At 40.8% G+C, this 18,948-nt stretch overlaps 1 protein-coding gene across 11 annotated transcripts in view; it reads left to right on the top strand.

The window, feature by feature from the left end:
• LOC132118292 (E3 ubiquitin-protein ligase HUWE1-like) overlaps window positions 1-18,948 on the top strand; it is a 51,527-nt gene that overhangs the window by 6,302 nt on the left and 26,277 nt on the right. For 8 of the 11 annotated variants that reach the window (XM_059528032.1, XM_059528023.1, XM_059528030.1 and 5 more), the window contains 31 exons: window positions 1-43; window positions 150-302; window positions 682-744; window positions 2,123-2,200; window positions 2,322-2,369; window positions 2,494-2,662; window positions 2,780-2,880; window positions 3,056-3,206; window positions 3,300-3,427; window positions 3,519-3,659; window positions 3,777-3,882; window positions 4,373-4,480; window positions 4,579-4,680; window positions 4,782-4,862; window positions 5,085-5,191; window positions 5,427-5,631; window positions 5,713-5,804; window positions 5,937-6,139; window positions 6,260-6,317; window positions 6,516-6,692; window positions 6,811-7,056; window positions 7,470-7,603; window positions 8,030-8,130; window positions 8,393-8,581; window positions 8,681-8,897; window positions 16,157-16,279; window positions 16,417-16,654; window positions 16,739-17,080; window positions 17,462-17,584; window positions 17,715-17,810; window positions 17,966-18,235. The exon at window positions 1-43 is cut by the window's left edge and continues 164 nt beyond it. In XM_059528032.1, the coding sequence (XP_059384015.1) occupies window positions 1-43; window positions 150-302; window positions 682-744; window positions 2,123-2,200; window positions 2,322-2,369; window positions 2,494-2,662; window positions 2,780-2,880; window positions 3,056-3,206; window positions 3,300-3,427; window positions 3,519-3,659; window positions 3,777-3,882; window positions 4,373-4,480; window positions 4,579-4,680; window positions 4,782-4,862; window positions 5,085-5,191; window positions 5,427-5,631; window positions 5,713-5,804; window positions 5,937-6,139; window positions 6,260-6,317; window positions 6,516-6,692; window positions 6,811-7,056; window positions 7,470-7,603; window positions 8,030-8,130; window positions 8,393-8,581; window positions 8,681-8,897; window positions 16,157-16,279; window positions 16,417-16,654; window positions 16,739-17,080; window positions 17,462-17,584; window positions 17,715-17,810; window positions 17,966-18,235 (4,393 nt within the window). The remainder of the gene's footprint in view (window positions 44-149; window positions 303-681; window positions 745-2,122; window positions 2,201-2,321; window positions 2,370-2,493; window positions 2,663-2,779; window positions 2,881-3,055; window positions 3,207-3,299; window positions 3,428-3,518; window positions 3,660-3,776; window positions 3,883-4,372; window positions 4,481-4,578; window positions 4,681-4,781; window positions 4,863-5,084; window positions 5,192-5,426; window positions 5,632-5,712; window positions 5,805-5,936; window positions 6,140-6,259; window positions 6,318-6,515; window positions 6,693-6,810; window positions 7,057-7,469; window positions 7,604-8,029; window positions 8,131-8,392; window positions 8,582-8,680; window positions 8,898-16,156; window positions 16,280-16,416; window positions 16,655-16,738; window positions 17,081-17,461; window positions 17,585-17,714; window positions 17,811-17,965; window positions 18,236-18,948) is intronic. The other 3 variants (XM_059528029.1, XM_059528033.1, XM_059528031.1) reach the window with 2 other exon arrangements.

Raw genomic sequence — 18,948 nt, forward strand, 5'->3', positions numbered from 1 at the left:
AATCGAATACAGTTTTTCAAGACACCTGTACAGCTCTATAGAGGTACCCCAACTCAAGACTGATACAACAAAACCTGCTTCTGTTAGCCTTAAATGGTTTATTGCGAGTTGATTTTGAGCATCTGCTTTTTTCTCTTTTGTGTCTGTAGCACTTGACCACCCTTTTAGCATCATGTGACATGCAGGTGGTTCTGTCTGTGCTGAATCTCCTGTATGTGTTCAGCAAACGTTCCAATTACATCACCAGACTGGGCTCAGATAAGAGGAGCCCACTGCTTGCCCGTCTTCAACATTTGGCTGAGGTATGAAAGCTTTACTTTGTCATGTGAGCATATTTCTTTTCTCAGTTTTGATTGCTGAAGTCTAGAAGATTGAAATGTCAAGTCTGAAAGCAGCTGCATATCAAAGGTCTTTGAAATGCATGTGGCTAATACTGCAGCAGTATGCAGTGTTTAACTTTGTCAATTTTAAAAGTTTAATCCATGACTTGCATCTTTGATTCTAGTGGAAACTTTTGAAGCCTTGTTGAAAATAATTCAGGTGTTTAGTATCGGTTCTAACCAAAGAAGCACGATGACCTGTTTTGTACAGACAGGTGCTTTCATGGTGACATTTCAAGGCTGATGCTTATTATCTTTCATCCTACACCTTTTCCTGACTCTTTTATTCCCGCTGTCCTAGAGCTGGGGTGGGAAAGAGAATGGCTTTGGTCTTGCGGAGTGTTGCCGAGATCTGCCGATGTCGGTATGCTATTTTGGCCCATTACACATACTATGTCATTGTGAACATGGGGGAAAAAACATGCTGTATTTTAGAGTTGAGTGTGAGCACCATTGATAAGATGTTCATGGTTAAGTAGTATGGATGACTCTAATTCCCACGTCCACCATAATTTTAATATGATTTTAATAGGGATGCACAATATTATCAGACTTATATCAGAATCAGCCATTAAAGGCTTTAAATGAAAATATCGGCATCTGCCCGTTATGAAAGATTATGCCGATAAGTCTTGCCGATAAGAGGGAATACGTTAACTCACATGGGCTCATAGTGTGCTAGTGATTAATCACTTCAGCAGTGTGGCTTATACTGGAAGCTAAATTTTGTCTGAATGATAATTGGAGTCACTGTTTTGGATCGCTGCATTTAATCTGTGAAAGCACATACAGAATGCATTTGGTGTGTGATAGAATAAACCGTAAAAGCACCTGCAGCAGTGACAGCCTCGCCCAGGTCCTAGCGTCTGTTCGGTAAGGAGTTTTAATCTGTAGGGGTTGCTGTTGACCTAATTAAATTAAAAGTAAAATAGTTTACATAACATTTAGACTGTTTCTGATTAAATAAAGCAGTAATTGATGTCATTAAAATGAGTATGTTTTTCAAAAAGATTCTCAGAATTGTTACAACTCTTTTGCTTTAAACTATCTACAGATGTTACATCTTAAAATAAAATGTTAACACTGCATCTTTCTGGGGAAAAAAATGGAGTGAATGATATAGGCTGTAGTTATTTTCAAAGCTTCAGTGTACTGACAAAAAAAAACTTCATTATTATTTATTTAATTCTAACAAATAATTTATTTTTAAAACTAACCAGAATTGTACAGGAGAAACTTGGTGTTGTTTCCAAACAAAAGTAAAGATATTGGGTATCTGTAAAAAATTATTTGAAAATATCGGCATATTGGATATCAGCAAAAATCCAATATTTTTTTTCCCTAGATTTTAATGAAAACTTCTGTGACTTTCTAATTCATAATAGCTAAATTTTAGGAATTATTATTTTCTTTGATTTACGGTAAATGTCTCTATGGTAAAGTAACCAAAAGGAGTGCTGGTTGGATATTATAAATTCAGTTCTGAAATAATAAATAGTAAGTAAAAGGCAAATAGTAAGTAATATCACTATCTATAGTATCATTTTAAAGCTGCATTTAATCATTTATTGCTGCTTTTTGTAAAAGATATTTAATTATATAAAAATAATTTTATGGCAGGTTAAAATGTTAATAAAATGTTGACAGGAACAGTACTAACCAGGTCGTCTTTGTTTAGTCCTGCAATTTACAAGTTTTAGTTTGAAACAAATTTATCTGATGTGTCTATTTGTGTTATGCAGAAATATCCACCGAGTGCCACCACATTGCACTTTGAGTTCTATGCAGAACCCAGCTCTGAGGTCAAAGTGGAGAAAAAGGTATGCATGGAGTCATGCTTCCCTTTATTTCACCATTCTCGTTCAACATTGTTCTTTTTTTAAGCAAACAATTCATTTCTTTGTGTTTTAACCTTGTTGTACCTTTTTGCCCTCTCAACAGTCGAGCAGTAATACGCTACACTACATTCATATTGAACAACTTGATAAGGTGATTTTCTCCTAGTTGTTTTCATTTGCCGTCCTTGTGGAACAGTTAATGGAAGCACATAGACCTTTAATAGCTATTGATTACACTTGAATCTGATTTTTGCTTTTCCCCGCTGTGCCCTCAGATTTCCGAGAGCCCTTCAGAGATCATGGAGTCTCTGACAGCTATGTACAACATCCCTAAAGACAAACAAATATTGCTTTTCACACACATTCGCCTGGCTCATGGCTTCTCTAACCACAAGAGGAGACTGCAGGCTGTGCAAGCCAGACTGCATGCCATCTCCATACTCGGTGAGTTGACCCCTCTGGTACTGATCAAAATAAGTAGAGGTATTTATTTTCATGAAACAGCACTAGGTTCTCGCTTTCTGTCTAGTGAATTTGGTGTTGTGTGTGTGTTTTTTGCAGTGTACTCAAATGCCCTCCAGGAGTCAGCCAATAGCATACTCTACAATGGGCTTATAGAGGAACTAGTGGATGTTCTTCAGATCACAGACAAACAGTTGGTGGTGGGTAGCAATTATTCATCTTTATTTTTAACACTATATGGCATATATGTACTTGCGTTATTTAGAGTGATTGCCAAGAATGGGAAATATTGCACTACTCAAAGATGTTTTCAAAAAACAGAAAAGATGCTTTTAGATTTATTTCATTTATGAACCCTCAATTGTATTGTTACAGGACATTAAGGCCGCCTCTTTGCGCACATTGACATCCATAGTTCACCTGGAGCGCACTCCCAAACTCTCCAACATTATCGACTGCACAGGAACGGCCTCCTATCATGGATTTCTGCCTGTGCTTGTCCGCAACTGCATCCAGGCTATGATTGGTAAAGAGATAGACCTTTAGCTCTAATTTCTTTACTTGAACTGTTTTCTTAGGTTTCAGGTTTGGTGACATTCTGTTCTTATTTTTGCTTCAGACCCACTGATGGAGCCATACCCCCACCAATTTGCCACAGCCCTCTTCTCCTTCCTCTACCACCTGGCTAGTTATGATGCTGGTGGAGAGGCCCTGGTGTCTTGTGGTATGATGGAGGCATTGCTAAAGGTTGGTACTTTGGTGCTTCCTCATTTCTGGAGCATTTAATGAGAAGGTGATATGTAAGGATGTATTGTGAACCGTGCCACTTCCACTTCAGGTGATTAAGTTTCTTGGGGATGAGCAGGACCAGATTACCTTCGTGACGCGGGCAGTAAGAGTTGTTGATCTCATCACCAATCTGGACATGGCTGCTTTTCAGTCACACGGCGGCCTCTCAATTTTTATCTCCAGACTTGAGGTACTGAAAGCCTTCCCCAGCACAACTCGTTCAGCCCCTTGTTTTTCTGCATAGACTATTTAGGTTTTTGCCCTCTGCCCTTTTGTTGACGGAATGTGACCCCATTTCTCTGTGCAGCATGAAGTTGACCTCTCCAGGAAAGAGTGCCCTTTTGTAATCAAACCAAAGATCCAGAGGCCCAGCACAGCTACTGAGACAGAGGACATGGACACAGATATGGACAGTTAGTACCACCTCTGTTATGTTTACTGTATGTTGAACTATATTTATTTTATCCTTATTCAAAACTGTGTATGTTATCCACAGACTGTCATCTACACACTAGGCCAGGGTTTTCTAATGATAAATTGTGGATTTGTTTTTGTGGTTCACATCCCCATTTGCTTAGGGTCCCCATAATGTTCCTAACCTTATGGTGCTGCTTGTAAGAAAGTGCATTTTATATCCCCCATTTTAAGCTCATTCATAATTAAAAAATCCAGCATTATTCATAATCGAGTTATCATTGTAATTCTGGTTCCACAGTAAACTGTATCTAGCACTTCATTCAACAAATTCCTATGGCTTCTCTTTGGGCTATCCAGTCAAGCAAGTTAATATTTAGAACACGTATCCCAAGTCTTCTGAAGCTAAATGATACTAAGTAATGGTTTACAATCGCATGAGTACTAACTACATTTTTAAGTTAGTAAAAAATGCTTTTGTCAATGTAGTGTCAGAGGTTGCCATGGAGAGCAGTCCTGGCCCATCCACTTCTTCTGTTTCCAGAGCAGAGACGGATTTGCGAGCACAGAGCAGTGCAGTCAGCGCTCCCAGAGCAGGTACAATAAGTATACTTGCATGTCAGCGGGTCTCCTTTATTTAGTTCAGGAGAAACTGTGGACAGTTTTGTAATGCATATTTTGTTCTTTCCTAACAGGAGTGCAGTGCATTCCTCAGAGGGCCGCTCTGTTGAAATCTATGTTGAACTTTTTGAAAAAAGCCATTCAGGACCCTGCATTCTCTGACGGCATTCGTCATGGTATAAAACTGCATTTAATGATGCTTTAATTTGTACATTATGGTTAATAGTGTTTTTATTCGCTGACCGTGATATTCATTGCCTTTGCACTCTCTTTATAGTAATGGATGGGTCCCTGCCTACCTCTCTGAAACACATCATCAGTAATGCAGAGTATTATGGACCCTCACTGTTTCTTCTGGGTAAGCACATGGAGAACAATACTTCTGGTGCTGCTAATATATTGGCCAAACTCTTTATGTGCAACATTTTGTAGATCTGTCTTCAAGGTCACAAAGTAGAAAATTGCAGCATAGTATGGTTAAAAGGCCCTTTGTGGATTTAATTGGTTTGAATCTTGACTAATTTTTTTCTCTGCCCTCTTCATTTCTTTCTAATTCTATTTTTCTTGTTCTCTGTTTTAGCGACGGAGGTGGTGACAGTTTTTGTGTTCCAGGAGCCCTCTCTACTGTCATCTCTGCAGGACAATGGTCTCACTGATGTCATGCTACATGCACTGCTCATCAAAGATGTGAGTCTGCCTTAACAATATAACTATTTTTCCCTTTCACTTTTTTTTTTGTGCCCACACATTCTATCCATTTTAAAACTCATTTTGTCTGTTTCAAGGTCTTTCACCACCCCCTGTTCAGTCGTGCTAGACCCTTTATATCCCTTTTCCCCACTAAATCTTTGTACAAATTTTTTTTTTCCCTCCATCGCTGGATTCCCTCTTGGATAGTCCAGCAAGTCATGATGCGTTTTAGTCCCATTTTATGCCTTTGTTTCTACAGGTCCCTGCTACCAGAGAGGTGCTGGGTTCCCTACCTAATGTATTCAGTGCCCTGTGCCTGAATGCCCGTGGTCTGCACTCATTTGTGCAATGCCAACCCTTTGAGCGGTTGTTCAAGGTGCTGCTCTCACCAGACTACCTGCCAGCCATGCGCCGTCGACGCAGCTCTGACCCACTAGGTGAGTGGCCCCTATGGGTGTTCCTGTGTTTGGAGATGATTGGATTGTGTTTCTAACAAACTGTTTAATTTTATGAAACAGGTGACACCGCTTCTAACTTGGGCAGTGCAGTTGACGAGCTAATGCGGCACCAGCCCACTCTTAAAACAGATGCTACAACAGCCATCATCAAGGTAAAGCGGATAGTGCTGAAACATTTTGACACATTGTCTTTTAAGAAATCTCTTTTATTGCAGTGTTATGCATATTTAAACTCCCTTTCATTCTGAGTCCTTTAATTTTATTATTAACTTGACCTTTAACAGTTGCTAGAGGAGATCTGCAACTTAGGTCGATCGCCAGAATACATCTGCCAGAAACCTTCCATACAGAAAGCAGATGGGACTGTCACGGTGCCTCCAGCTCGCGCGAACCATGCTGCAGAGGAGGCATCCAGTGAGGATGAGGAGGAGGAAGAGGCTCTACATACCTTTAGCCAACAGCAGGGGGAGCCAGAAAGCAACAGGCAGTTAGTGCACCAAAATAGCTTCTAGTGTTCTTTGTTTTCATTGCCATGTGCGAGAAATCTATATTGTTTTAGATATAATTAATAGACTATTATTAACAAATTAATGTTTTTGTTTTACAGAGTGGTGGGAACAGAGGAGCGAATCCCCATTCCTCTTATGGATTACATTCTGAATGTGGTACGTGCAGCAGAGCTAGACTCTTTGTATCTTGTCTTATACTTTTCCCCTCTCATTATTCTTCAGACTGTCTATTATGACTCAGTCTTATTGCATTCGCACAGTTCATTGGCTGTTTGTCAAAATGCATTAAGTCTAAAGTTAGATGATAGTTTGCTCTCCACGAACTGGAACTAAAATATGCGCCTTTCCTTTTAGATGAAATTTGTGGAGTCCATTCTTAGTAACAACACAACAGATGACCACTGTCAGGAATTTGTCAATCAGAAAGGACTCCTGCCACTGGTGTCAATACTTGGGCTGCCCAACCTGCCCATTGACTTCCCCACCTCTGCTGCCTGCCAAGCTGTGGCAGGAGTCTGTAAATCTATACTGGTAAGATTGATACCTACCTGTAGGAAATGTAGTTTTTCCCTAATAATCCTTAAGATGCTGTGATATTTAGGGTTTTAATTTTATTCTTTTATCCCCTCACTTTCTTACTGTGCCTTAGACTTTGTCTCATGAGCCGAAAGTTCTCCAGGAGGGTCTGTGTCAGTTGGACAGCATACTGTCTGCTCTAGAGCCGCTTCATCGACCCATCGAGGTTCCTGGTGGCTCTGTGCTGCTCAGAGAGCTGGCCAACGCGGGCCATGTTACGGATGCCACATTGTCGGCTCACGCCACCCCGCTGCTGCATGCCCTGACGGCAGCACATGCGTACATCCTCATGTTTGTTCATACCTGCAGAGTTGGACAGGTATGCATATAGGCAGCTATGTATAATCTGATGTTGATTATTATCGATTATTATCAGTTTTCGCATATACCGTATTTTCCCGACTATAAGTCGCACTTTTTTTCATAGTTTGGCTGGTCCTGCGACTTATAGTCAGGTGCGACTTATCTCGCGGCTGTAGGCGGTAATGTTTTCTCTTGGTTCTAAATAAATGCGACTTATAGTCCAGTGCGACTTGTTTTTTTCCTCATTATGACGTATTTTTGGACTGATGCGACTTATACTCAGGTGCGACTTATAGTCCGAAAAATACGGTAGTTGTTAGTGCGCTAATATTTAACAATTAGTGACTAGGCAAAAAGAGTCTGGAAGTGTGAGAAGCTGTGTGAGAACTTGTGTGGTGTTAACAGTACCTCTTGTTCCTGTTCTTTCAGAGTGAGATCCGTGCTATCTCAGTAAATCAGTGGGGATCTCAACTGGGTCTGAGCGTTCTGAACAAACTGAGTCAGCTCTACTGCTCTCTAGTGTGGGAAAGCACTGTGCTGCTGTCCCTCTGTACACCAAACAGGTTAGTACTGCTCTCACCTCACATGGAGGACCTTTCACTTATCCACTCCATAGGCACAATCCACCATCTGATCTGTAAATGCATGTTATAGATTGTGAATGTAAATGTTTTTTTTTTTTTTTGACCTCATATAACTAAAATGCCATAAATTGATCTTCCGGTGAAACAATACACTTTTCTCTGATGCATGCTAGATTTCTCCAGTTATTTAGTCCACTTAAACCTTGCTCCTCCGCAACTGACTGCAATGGAATGGTTGCGTTTGTTTTTGAGTGACATTTTTCACAATATGGTGGGGGGGGGGGGGGCCTGGTTCTGTTGCTGCTTACAAGTGTACAGAATAGTATTAGGAGGATAGGTGATTGTCTGTTAACTAAAACAGATTGTTTTTATTTATTTGTAATTTGATTCATTTGTCCTTTGCAGTTTGCCTCCTGGCTGTGAGTTTGGTCAGGCCGACATGCAGAAACTTGTGCCTAAAGAGGATAAGCCCTCCAGCAGCACAGCAGCTGCAGGAAGGAGAACTGGTAAAAATACTGCAGTATCAGTACTACAGTAAAATTCTTCATAAAGCTCACTACCTTTCTATGCCTACTTATTTGATATGATTTTATCTGTAAAAAGTTGGGGGGGGGGGGTTATTTTAGCCATCAGTTTCTCTTTTATTTCCTCTTTCCTGTTTTTTTTTTTGTTTTTGCACCTCGGTTCCTTTTATTTGCATTTCATGTCCTTTTTTTTGTTGTTGCTGGTTTGCATTCACTTTTTCTAAAGCCCTTCTCTCTCCACCAGGTGAGACTGAGACCGTGTCTGTGGGGGTGGATCCCTCTGCTCAGGGTTTGCTGGAAGGAATGGGCCTGGATGGAGACACTCTCGCTCCCATGGAGACAGATGAGCCCACAGCCACTGACCCAAAGACCAAGTCCAAACTCACCCCTGCCATGGCAACACGCATCAAACAAATTAAGCCTCTGCTCTCAGGTCAGAGCCAGTAGAGCTGTGTCAACCATTTTAATCTGTTATTTAATAAGTAAAATGAGAAACTCTGAATTACATTGGATCTATCTCTTTATCCCCCAGCCTCCTCTCGTTTGGGCAGGGCTCTGGCAGAGCTCTTTGGATTGTTGGTGAAGCTCTGTGTGGGCTCACCTGTCCGCCAGCGGCGCTCTCATCATACCACCAGCACAGGCACCGCCCCAACACCTGCGGCTCGGGCCACTGCGTCTTCTCTTACTAAACTTCTCACCAAGGGCTTGAGCTGGCAGCCGCCTCCCTATACACCCACACCACGTTTCAGGTAAATACACCTGCTGCTTTGTAGCAAAGTTTTCAGAATTAGTTTAAGTTTAATTCTGAACATAGCATTAGTATTTTTTTTTTTTTTATATATATTTTATTTACATTTTCAGATTAAACAGACAAACAAACAAACAGGGCTCAGATACAGCTATTGCCAGTTGTTTACATTCTTAATTAGTACAGCAGTAGGAGGAAAGGTTGTTAATACAGGAACACAGTTAGTTTACTGTATTTTAGCTTTTTCAAAATGAGTTAAGAAAGGGGTCCAAGAACGGAAAATGTGTCCATTTGAGTGGTGCGGAGTTTCTCCATTTGTATTATGGATAGCATGTCAGTGATCCATACCTGAAAGGAAGGAGGAGTGGAAGACTTCCATTCCTTCAATATCAGTCTCTTGGCAACTATCAATCCCAGTTCCAATGGTTGCCGCATTATAGTTGGAATTGTCCTTGTTATTTGTGAGCAGCCAAAAATAGCAAGTCCAGGCTCAGGCTGAAGGGGTCTCTGATATGCTTTGGAGTACCAGTCAAATATTTTAGACCAAAAATTTACCAACGAAGAGCAGGCCCAAAAAGCATGGGACAGTGTACCCTCTGACATATTACATCTGTCACACACTGGGGAGACTGATGGATATATTCTATGTAATCTGACTTTGGAATAATGTAAGCGATGGACAATCTTAAATTGAATTAACTGGTGTCTGCTGTTTATAGAGCAGGAATGAATATTAGACAAACAAGTATTCCACATGGATTCAGATAGTTCCACACCTAACTCTTCTTTCCAAATATCCCTAGTTTTCACAGTGTGCGCAGCAATACAGTCATCAAATAGACGTACAATTCTCGAAATAAGACGCTTGGAGAAAGGAGGGCTCTTACAAATATCGTAAATTTCATGCTCCAGGGGTAGATTTTGAAAATCTTCAATTTTTGATTGAGTGTAATGCCTAACCTGCAAATACCGAAACAAATGGGAATTAGAGAGATTATATTTTCCTTTCAGTTGGTTGAATGATGCAAATTTACCGTCAATGTACAGATTGTTAACTGAAACCAAGCCCTTCTTTCTCCAGTCATGGTATGATATGTCATGCCAGGGAGGCAGAAAACAATGGTTAAAGAATATAGGTGTTTGTACTGATGTATTTGGTAGTTTTAGAAAGCACCTAACCTGGTTTAAAATTCTTACTGACTGTTTTACCACAAAGCATAAATTCTTATAGGACTCTGCCTTTTCGAACTTGGAAAATAACATAGCTGGCAATGAAGAATTATTCACAGAGTTGGCCTCCATCTTAAGCCACAAAGGGGTTGTAAGCGTCTGATTATCTAGGGATCCCTGCTGCCAGAACACTAATGCCCTAACATTGGCAGCCCAGTAATAGTGTTTGAATACCGGCAAGTCCAACCCTCCCACTAACCTAGACTTCTGCAAGTGTGCCTTCGAAATTCTGGCATTTTTGCCATTCCAAATGTAGGACAAAATAATGGAGTCCAAGTCTTTAAAGAAGGCTGCAGTGAGATAAATGGGGAGATTTTGACATAAGTATAAAAATTTGGGAAGGGAGATCATTTTAATTGAGTTTATGCGTCCAATCATTGATAAGGGAAGAATTTTCCAACATTCAATATTTTGTTTTAATTTTGAAATAAATTCTGCGAAATTTAATTTAAATATTAGTTTTGGATCCTTAGGTATAGTCAAACCAAGGTAGGTGAAATGATCATTAACTATTTTGAGTGGAATACTTTGTAAAAAACCTGGTGAATAAGTATTAGAAAGAGGCACAAACTCACTCTTTGACCAGTTAATCGTGTACCCCGATATTCTACCAAAAGACTCTATCAACTCAAGAAGAGGGGGAACTGATTTTTCAGCATTGTATAAATACAATATTATGTCATCAGCATATAAACTGAAGCGTTTCCACTCCTCCAACCTGAAGCCCCTTCACCTGTGGGTGCTCTCTTATTTTTACCGCAAGCGGCTCCAGTGCAATAGCAAAGAGCGCTGGAGACAATGGACAGCCTTGCTGAACCGAGCGTTGCAAAATAAAAGGGGCTGACCGATCACCATTCGTCAAAACAGAACAGCACGGTTCTACATATATCAGTTTCACCCAGGAGATAAAAGTTTCCCCGAATCCAAACCTGCGCAGTGACTCAAACATATAAGGCCACTCGACCTGATCAAAAGCTTTATGTGCATCAAGGGACAAAATAGAAGCTCCTTTAATATCACTAAAATCAGAGTAAATAGTATTGAGTAGCCGCCTGACATTAGAAAAAGAGAGTCTACCGGGAATAAACCCTGTCTGGTCAAGATGGATGATAGAAGCCAAATATTTGTTCAATCTAGTAGCCAGGATTTTAGTTATTACTTTGCGATCAAAATTTTGAAGTGCAATTGGCCTAAAATTTGCAGGGTCAGTATCGTCCCTGCCCTTTTTTAAAATTAAAGAAATGTTTGCTTCATAAAGGGTTTTTGGCAGTTTTCCATTACTGTTTTAGACTTAATACCACGAATTGCTCTTGAAGCCTGGGAACCTTTAAGCTGTTGTGATAATAGTTTACCGGGTTTATCCCCAAGCTCAAAGTGTTTCTGCCTTAATTTCAAAAGTAAGTTCTTAACTTGGCCACTCATAATATCATTGTATTCATATTTAAGCTTCAATATCTCTTTGTAGTGCTCCGGTGATATAGAATTTTGGTAAATTCTTTCCAAACTAGGAAGAGTGTTGCTAATTTCAAGCAGTCTCCTCTCTCTCTTCTTTTTAATGGCTGAGGTGTAGGAGATTATATCACCACGCAAAACGACTTTTAATGTTTCCCATAGGGTCAAGTCAGACACTTCACCATTATCATTTAATTCTATAAAGTCATTCAATTTAGAGGTTATAATCTTAACAAAGTTGTCATCGCTTAGAAGGTTTGGGTTGAAACGCCAAGAATAAACCTGTTTTGGGAGGGAAATATTTAATGATATTGCTAAGGGGCTGTGGTCAGAGATCAAAATATTATGATATTTGGAATTGGTGATTTGAGAGATAAGGTTAGAGCTAGTAAAAAAATAATCAATCCTACTGTAGGATTTGTGAACATTTGAGTAGAATGAATACTCTTTGCTTGTAGGATGCTGAATCCTCCAAATATCTACTAGACTCCTAGTTTTCAAAAGATTGTTTAGGAGCTTTACAGATGCAATTTCATGTGCTGGTCGTGTAGATAATCTATCTAAGAAAGGATCTAGATAGCAATTAAAATCTCCGGCTATTATTATGCTTGAGTCACTGTCGTCTGGAAGCAGATCAAAAACCTTTCTGAAAAAATTGGGCTCGTCCGTGTTCGGACCATATATATTAAGCAGGGTTAATGAGAACGAGTTTATAGTGCCAGAGACCAGTAAATATCTACCAAGAGGGTCGTTGTTAACAGAAGTTACCTGAAATGGGATATTTTTTCGAAACAATATTGCCACACCACGGGCATGCGAGGTAAATGGTGATTGATATATCTGAGACACCCAATTACATTTCAACCTATGTTGCATATCTGCTTTGATGTGGGTCTCTTGTAAAAAAATTATATCCGCAGAAAGAGATTTCAGGTGTTTAAAAACTTTCCCCCTTTTGACTGCACTACCAAGCCCTTTTACGTTCCATGAAATCAGTTGTAAATCTCTGCCTCCTACATGCATTTTACCTTGTACTTGAGTCATTTTGATAAAAAACAAAAAAATGCAATTGCTGTTGCAATACCGAATACAAGTGAGTAAAACATGTGCATCTGAGCCGAGCAAGAACAACAACACCGTACCATAACCACCCCCCATCCCTTACTTCCGTGTCCCCCGAACTTGACGCGTATCTTCCCCTCTTGGCCAAAACAGGAGCTGCTGGACAAATAGTAGGCCGACCCAAGTAGCGCCCTCCACCACAACGTAAATATAGTTTTGAAAAAATTGAAAGTTAGTACCACATTTGAAAAATAAAGTAAAATACGCCTTCAAAAGAAATTGTCCTGCGCCCTGGTGTATCAGTAATTGTCATGGTTCTGGACAGTCACTTATCGACACGTAGTTCGAAAAATGGTCAGCAGTTTGTGGCGCATTTAGCACAGAAGAACGAACACGCTCACCTTAAATAGAAAGTAAAAATGTTCATCACGTTCTCTAACCATCTGCCGAAGCACTACGTTCCTTCAATGAACGAGCCGCTTCAGCTGCCGCTGGATCATTGAAAACCTCGGGAATATTCTCCTCCTCATCCCAGTACACATGAAGCCTGGCCGGGTAGCGCAGGTGATGTTTAACTCCTCCGTCTCTCAGAGCTTTCATCACATCTCGGAAGGCACGGCGCTGGCTCATCACTTCGTTGGTATAATCAGGGAAAATTAAAACTTTGTTCCCCTTGTACTCCATTGATTGCGTCCTGCTGAGGCGTAGAATCTGTTCCTTCACCTGAAAATGATGAATGCGAGCCATGATGGTGCGCGGTTTGCCACCCGCCGCTGATTTGGGTTGCAGAGAACGATGCGCACGATCAACTTTCACTGGATGTGGAAAGTGCTGTTTACCCAGCAGTTCAGGAATAAGTTTGGAAACAAAATCAGTTGGTTTTCCTTCTTCTGAATCCTCTTTTATACCAACAATCTTGATGTTGTGTCTGCGGGACCGTGCTTCTAAATCCAGTAGTTTGGTTTGAAGCTGGCTGGCGTACTTTGTTAAATCTTCACACTTGGCTTCAAGCACTTCCATGCGTTCTTCAAGTGCACCGGTCGTTTGCTCTTAACTGACCATGCGGTTTTGCAGGTCAGTTTGCACGGAGAGTACAGACTGAAACTTAGTGTCAAAGGCATCAAAGCGTTCAACGAGTCTCCCCAGAATCGTCTCTGACATTTCCTTACACATTTCTTTGCATATCTCGTACATGTGAGTTTTGTCTATGGACGTGATATCTGAAGTGGTAGCCGGAGGTTTAGCAGAGGGCTCGCTGGAACGGCTATCGCTGGCACTGACGTTAGCCCCGCTAGCATTAGCACTGCTGATGTATCCATCGATGGTCTTGGACTTCCCAGGAGGGTTTCTTTGTCGCGACATTTTCAAATTAGCAAGGTTCAACGGATGGGATAGGCAAGCGAGCAAAAAATATCAACTTTTAGACAGTTTTATCGTGGTGTTCGGTAATTTTGCATAAGTTGCGGTGGAGAGCACAAGCTATGCACGTCTACATCCTACGCGTGCGCACTAGCGCCCCGCATTAGTATCTTTAATGATAGTTTAGAAAGTGGAGTTGCTGATAGTTGTTGTGGAAATTCCCAATGCTAGTCTGACTTCACCACAGACAATTTAAACAACTACCAGTTGTTAATATAGTAACTACAGTATCTCAAGCTAATTCCCTGGCTTTACAGAATACTTACAATACTTCCCTGTAGTATGGTGACGGCATCCCATCAAAAGCAACTATACTATCTCAATTCCACATGAGCACACAGGTCTTTAGCATTTATACACTCTCACCACCCTTCTCAGGTTTACACTGGTCCAACACAGGATCTTTAATACCAACTCCAGTATTACAGCCTCAGCCCGATGACGGTTCTATAGTCCTCCAACACTATCACTGTCTTGTACTTAGTACTTCCTCTGCTGTGCAGCATATACTAGACACCACTCCCAAGTTGCTTTTTGCAGGAATTAAAGTTTTATTCATGGTCGGGAGCCCACTGGTCACAACAACCGAGAGAGACTCCTTGAACAGAAGGATACATGAACATTTATACCTTGTAGTTGAGTAAAAATCAGTGTCACTCAAGTCGTCTTCACTGTAATTGGTTATACTGACATGCCTGTTAGTTCTACTATTTTAAGCACTTTTTGGGTAAGTATAGATTATTTGATCATAGAGATGTAGTCTTTGATCTGAGCATTAGGGCTGTCAACGAATATTCTAAATTCGAATATGTATTCGAATAGTTTTAAAAAAACGAATTTCGAAGGTGAAAATTTATATTCGAGAAAAAAAAAAAAAACATTGGAAAAAAAGGCCCGCGGTAGTAGAGGCGTGGTTGTCTGCTTTGCGAGTGGGTGCGCTAGCGCGCCTGAGGGTTCAGGGACAGGTCACAGCCTCACAGGAGTCGCACTGTCTGGCACAGCATCACTGCTGAAAGTTCTGTCAAGCAATGGTCTTCATGGAAGATGGCAGCAAGTGCAGAGCCCAACTCGACCGCAGCAGAGAAAATGAGGTAAAATTGTTGACCCGCGAGATAAAGTTGTATGCAAGCTATTTAAGATACAGTTAGCATACCATTCGACCACTAGCAACATGAGGTCACATCTCAAAAATGTGCACCCAAATGAGCATGGCATAATGTGTGGAACTCCAGTTAAACAGTCACGTCTTGACACTTAACGTTACTTTGCATCGCCCGCCACAAGCTCTTTGTCTGCAACACAACAAGAGGCCATAACGGCTCAAATAATTTCGTTCATTTTTAAGGACATGAGACTGATCAGTATCGCGGATAGGGCACGCTTCGGGGAGTTCTGTCAAGCAATGGATCCGAGGTTTGATTATTTATCGTTCCATGTCAAGGAAAAGTTCCATGTTTACCACAGCACAGCTCGCTCGGAGCATTCAATGTCAGTTCTATATGCTGTAAAACTTCAATTGATATTAATATTTGTTTCAATCACTGAATGAAGCCTGCTATATTTGGGACAACAGTCGCGACCTTAAATTGCTTGCACAAAAATGTGTTTCAGTTAAACCGTTATGCGCAGAGAACATGAGGGTGAGAGAGCGTGAGGTCTTCTTGGCCGTTAGTTGATTTCAGTTGATTTCCTTGTTTTTGTGTAGGTAATACGTTGTCATATATGTTTAAACTTAAATAGACTATCTATACAAGTAGTTATGTATCTTTGTATTATTTTTGCCTGTTATTGACGTAATGGGCGTCATTGACAACATGCGCAACCAGATGTTCGAATAGTTCGAATATTCGTGTATTTTTTAGAGGGAATATTCGAACGTCAATTTTGAGCAATTTTGACAGCCCTACTGAGCATCCTTAGTCTGCACTTTTCTCAACATTCCATGTTGAACATACCCTTTTGACCCCTGAGGCCATTACATAACATAAAATATACCCATCACATAGTACAGTATAAACAGAATTCCTTGAAGCCTGAGACTTGTATTTCCTGGAGGTGTATGAGGCTAATATTTATGTGCTTCTCTTTCATAATCAGACTGACTTTCTTTATCTGCTCTGTGGGCTTCACCTCACCCATGCTGTTTGATGAGAGGAAGTATCCATACCATCTGATGCTGCAGAAGTTCTCCTGTTCCGGTGGCCATGATGCTCTGTTTGAGTGAGTAGAAGAAGAGTTGAAAACGAATAACTGAATTTTTTAAAAATATATTATATCTTAATTTTTCCGTAATTATGCTGTTTTGACTTTCTGTAGTATTATACTTATTACAAGTAAAAATGCTTTGTATTCATCAGGACGTTTAACTGGGCCCTGTCCATGGGAGGTAAAGTGCCCGTGTCGGAGGGCTTGGAACACTCTGAGCTGCCTGATGGGACTGGAGAATTCCTAGATGCCTGGTTGATGCTTGTAGAGAAGATGGTGAACCCCAGCACAGTTCTGGACTCCCCACACTCTCTGCCTGCTAAAGTGCCTGGAGCAACACTCAACACGCCACAGTTCAGCGCATTGCGCTTTCTCATTGTCACCCAGAAGGTATGACATCTAATGTTAGTATAAGTACCCTAGCATTATTAAAGCGAAGCAGCACAGTTCAAATTTTTCCAACTCTTTTTGTAGGCTGCATTCAGCTGTATCCGTAACCTGTGGAACCGTAAGCCCTTGAAGGTGTATGGTGGACGCATGGCTGAGTCTATGCTGGCCATTCTGTGCCACATCCTACGAGGAGAACCTATCATCCAGGAGCGGCTCTCCAAAGAAAAAGAGGGCACTGCTCGGCCTGAAGAGGAGAGCAGTTCCACAAGTGGTGTGGCAGCTAGCGGCCCCTCAGGAACGGGGGGAGTTGTTGGAGAAGGAGTGTCTGGAGGTGCCAATAGCAGCACTGCTACAGCCTCTACAGAGGAGGCAAGCAACTCTACAGCACGCAGAGAGCCACAGGTCAACCAGGCTCAGCTGACTCAGGTACTGCCACTTTTCTGTTGAAGGAAATCCTATGAATCCTAAACTTTTAATCAGAAAGGATGTCTAAAGAATTAAATTAATAAAATATTAACAGTAACATGTAACAATAGTAATGCTCTAGGAAAGTTTTTTTTTTTTTTTTTCTCAGGAATCCTGTTTTTAAATTTGTGTGTATTGTATGTTATGATTTTAATTCAAATGTACTATCAGAAATGGTAATCAACTGAATGATTAACCATAACAATTTAATGAATCTTTATAAATGTGATCAAATGAATCGCCAATCATTCGCATATAAATGAGGTTGTGTTTCGAGATCTATGATACCTGAAGAAAGCTATTAGCCATTTCTAACCAGTCAAACCTTGACCTCCTTCACAGCTAATGGACATGGGCTTCTCCAGAGAACATGCGATGGAGGCTCTGATAAACACCAGCACTATGGAACAGGCCACTGAGTACCTGCTCACACACCCTCCACCACTGCTCAGCGCAGCTGTCAGAGTAAGACTAACACACTGACAAAACTCTCTCTTTCTCTCATACACACACACACACACACACAAGCATACACAGACAGGATGCACACACAGGCTATAAGTTAGTGTAGTCACTGTGAGCTTTGTTTCTGTAGGAGTTCACCATGTCTGAAGAAGACCAGATGATGCGGGCCATTGCCATGTCTCTAGGTCAAGAAGTTAGCATGGAGCAGCGCTCAGACTCACCTGAGGTGGGCACCCACACGTTCATTATTACATCAGTTAAATAGGAATTACTGAGTAGCACAGCATAGGCCACCTCACCTGTCTACTTCACATCTTCACCAAGCTTTCCCTGCCTTTGAACAGATTCACAAGTCACACCCATGTTACTTTTTGTTTGTAGGAAGCAGCTCGTCGGCGTGAGGAGGAGGAGAGGAGAGCAAGGGAGCGGGTAGAAGAGGAAGAGTCACGCTGTCTGGAGCGTTTCCTGGAAGCTGAGCCTCTAGACACCACAGAGCTACATGCCTTCACAGATTCGATGCTGCCTGGCTGCTTCCACCTGCTCGACGAGCTGCCGGACACGGTCTACCGCCTCTGTGATCTGCTCATGACTGCTATTAAAAGGAATGGCCCTGAGTACAGGGACCTCATCCTCAGACAGGTGGTCAATCAGGTCAGTATGCCCATATATGCACACAACATACTAATTGGAATAGGTATTTTTGGCAGTTACTGAAAGTTACTCATACACATCTAGTCAAATAGCTGGCCACGCATGGCTGAATGTGCTACTTATGGTCTTAGGAAAAAAACATTTTGGTGCTAAAGGCTTATCTTTTAAATGCTTAATTTTGTAGACTAATATAAATTAGTTTTTTACAAAACTATTTTTTGTTGCTGTTAGTCAGAGTAAACTATACTGTTAAAAATATGCTTGTGAATTATGGGCCATATACATTATTGGTCATTATTGACTGCTTGCCCAGTGAGACCAGCAGTTTAGATTTCTCCCTGCCCTGCCAGCATTTCCCTGACGATAACAAAAATGCTTAAGTTTTAAATATTAATAATTTAATTGATACATTTTATGGTTTAAAGAGTATCATTTTTACATTAGTATTATTGAATTTCTTTTTAAATGTATTTTGTACGTTGCCATTTGAAAGTTTGGGGGTTTTATGTTTAGTTTGTTCACCAAGGCTGCATTTATTATTAGAATTGTATTATTCGTTTAATATTAGAATTTAATGGTTTTATATTTTATTATAGTATTGTAAATTATTCCTTTGGTAAAGCAGAATTTTCAGCAGCCCTTGTCTCCATTTTCAATGTCACTTGATCTTTCAGAGATCCTTTTTATAAGCTAATTTGGTGCTCTGGATACTT

This window comes from Carassius carassius, chromosome 37 (genome assembly GCF_963082965.1).
Source record: "Carassius carassius chromosome 37, fCarCar2.1, whole genome shotgun sequence".
In the NCBI taxonomy this organism is placed as follows: domain Eukaryota; kingdom Metazoa; phylum Chordata; class Actinopteri; order Cypriniformes; family Cyprinidae; genus Carassius; species Carassius carassius.